Raw genomic sequence first — 3,166 nt, forward strand, 5'->3', positions numbered from 1 at the left:
ATTTGAGAAAATACCTCCTGGGTTGGAGGTTGTGGTGGGCAGACAAACTGAGAAGACACATATTATGTACACAGAACTATGGTACATAAAGTTAATATTTTGGAGGCAGATTGTTCTCTAAAAGAAATTAAAGAGATACTTTAGTTTAAAAGCAAAGTGTTAGACTTACTATCTTCTCTAATTTTACAAATACATTATCAGTTTTACCACATTCTTGAATTGTTTGAAAAAATTGTCCTTTACTGAGGATTTAACAATTCTAATAGCATATATTGACTGAACTATGAGATAGGAATTAATTTCCCTTACTTTTCATATAAGGAAACCTGATGCTGCAGTAGTTAAAGTGCTTGGCTGCTAACCAAAAAGATGAGGTTCAAATTCACCAGTCACTACCCAGGAGAAAGATGTAGCAGTCTGCTTCTGTCCTATAGGGTTGCTATGAGTTGGAATTTATTCAGAGGTGGTGGGTTTTATGATTTGCACTTTACATATGAAAATTTGAGGCAAATGAACTTTGAGTAATCTGTGCAGTGTCTCACAGTGTGTATATGGTGAAAGCACTGCTGAACCCAGACTGAATAGATCCTCTTATAACCATTCAAACCCTCTTTTAATGTTTAGACATACTACTTCTGCAAATCCAACATGTTTTGAATACCCCTGTTTGATTTGTATATATTCATATCTAAATTTTCTTTTCTTATGTATATTTAGACTTAGAATAATTATTCCTTTATCCTGGAAAGCCTCCCTCATCTCCACTGTTAGAAACCCATCACATGTGCCCTATATTATGTTTGTATGTCTTTACACAGCACTAATTATAAACTGTATAGTAACAATTGCTTTTTGTTCTTATCTCTTTTGGGGAACACAAGCTTCTTGAAACTAAGAATTGAGCTTCCCACAATCCCTGGAATAAGACATAAATTCAATAAACATATGATGAATTAATTAACAAAACATTTAGCAATTTACACTTACACAAGGTATATTTTAATGAAAGTCATGGTTTCTGGAAAGGAATATTCCTTAAGAAGATGTAATTTGAAAAATAGGTTAAGGAATTGAAGGAGGTAATATTATTGTAGGAGAGTGAAACATTTTAATAAGGAAGAGTAAACTGTAATGGGGGAATGAGCTATATGATTCTTCAACAGAATCTCAAATATGAGATAATTGATGATGTAGCAAAACATAATAAGAACACATGTATGAAATATATTTCCCTAGTTTTTACTGAAGGTCATATTTTTATCATATTTTTAAAGTAACTTATTTTGAAAAACACAAGATCTTTTGTAATGCATCCCAGAAGACTTCCTTTACCTGCTGGTTCCTTAGCGTGTAAATGAAGGGATTTAGTAAAGGGGCAACTGAGGTATAGAGCAAAGCTACACCTTTGGATACAGTCACTCTTTCTTTTGCAGATGGCTTGATATATATAAATATACAGCAACCGTAAGTCATGGACACAACAATCATGTGAGAAGTACAGGTGGAAAAAGCTTTGGTCCTTTGTTGTGCAGCGGGAAATTTCAGGATGGTCCTAATGATAAAAGTGTAAGAAAGAATCACCAAGACCAAGGTGACTACAAGTGTCACCACAGCTAAAACCAAAGACATCAATTCTAGGATATGTGTGTCTGTGCAGGATATCTGCAGAATGGGAGACGTTTCACACATAAAGTGGTCGATTATTCTGGAAGCACAGAAATCCAGCTTGAGTCCCATGACCAATGGAGGAAAGATGATTAGGAATCCAGTTACCCAAGAACTAAGTACAAGTTGGTAGCACACTCTGCTGCTCATGATGATGGGATAATGCAGGGGTTTGCAGATGGCAACATAGCGGTCATAGGACATGGCCGCCAGAAGGTAAAACTCTGTAACTCCCAGTAAAAGGATAAAAAATAACTGAGCTGCACAATTATTATAAGAAATAGTTTTGTCTTTAGTCACAATGGTTATCAGGAATCTGGGAATACACACTGTTGTGAATAGGAGTTCCAAAAAGGAGAAATTTCGGAGAAAGAAATACATTGGAGTCTTGAGACGTGCATCCAGCAGGGTGAGGAGGATAATAACCAAGTTCCCCATCATGCTAAATGTATAGTTGAGAAAGAGAAAGAAGAAAATCACAATTTGCAATTGTGGGTCATCTGTCAGTCCCAGAAGAATGAATATTTCTATTGATTGGTTCTTCATTTCTCTTCAGTAAGCCTTATCAAATGTACACAGGGAGAGAAGAACAAAATTAAAAATACTAAGATTTTTTTAAAAAACTTAAAATAATGAAAATATATATTCTCAAATTTACCCATTTGTAAATTATGACTGCAACATGAAATGGCAGATCACACATAAATATATGCCAAAGGTCAATGTAAAATTCCTTCTAATCCTAATTTCTTTTTATAATATTCCTGATAATTTATTTTTCTTAGAACTTGAATTTTTGGTACATGTGAATTTTAGCCAGTCATTTCCAAATGGTCTTTACTCTGCATGTATAATTTAAAAAGAAGCACATAAAATATTTACAATATATTTTCTAATTATGCCTTAACAAACTGATTTGAAATAATTCCCATTTTAATCTATAAGCAATTTTGAGTTCCATTTTGTACTTTAACTCCATAGGGTGCTCAGAATTTTTGTACCTCTTGACATCTTCGAGCTCTGGTGGTGTCTTCATCTTTATTGTTTTTGTTGTATTCACTTTGCCTCTGAATCCCTTTCTTCTTAAACACTTACCATTAATTTATTATTATAACAACACAAAATGGAACATCTCTTTGGAGACAGCTTTTATAGATGCATATATATGTGTATCCATAAATATATTTTATAATCATACTTAAAATGTATCATAGACTCTGTTTTAAATGGAGGAAAATGTCCTAAATGAAAATAACTAAAAAAGAAACTTAAGTACAGTTAAAATCAAAGCAAGTAGAAAATATATATTTATTTATTACAAACTCCTTTTCCTATCATATTTGTAATGCTAGCTTCCATTATTTTTATCATAGCTGTGCAAATTGCATGAAGTTGATTTGTCTTTTTAAAATAAGAATCCAGGTGGTTTTTCTAAAACCAGAGTTCAGGGTTTTATTATAATTACTGCACTATTCATTGATTAAGGAAACATTGATTTTCC

At 32.9% G+C, this 3,166-nt stretch overlaps 1 protein-coding gene across 1 annotated transcript; it reads right to left on the reverse strand.

Annotated features, from left to right (window-relative positions):
- Positions 1-1,278: 1,278 nt before the first annotated feature.
- On the reverse strand, positions 1,279-2,279 carry LOC103212920 (olfactory receptor 6C6). The gene has a single exon (XM_007958841.2). The coding sequence runs from the start codon at positions 2,209-2,211 to the stop codon at positions 1,279-1,281; it is 933 nt and encodes a 310-aa protein (XP_007957032.1). The 5' UTR covers positions 2,212-2,279.
- Positions 2,280-3,166: the final 887 nt, after the last annotated feature.

Source organism: Orycteropus afer, unplaced genomic scaffold (assembly GCF_000298275.1).
Source record: "Orycteropus afer afer isolate SDZICR_OR568_19922 unplaced genomic scaffold, OryAfe1.0 scaffold01160, whole genome shotgun sequence".
Lineage (NCBI taxonomy): Eukaryota > Metazoa > Chordata > Mammalia > Tubulidentata > Orycteropodidae > Orycteropus > Orycteropus afer.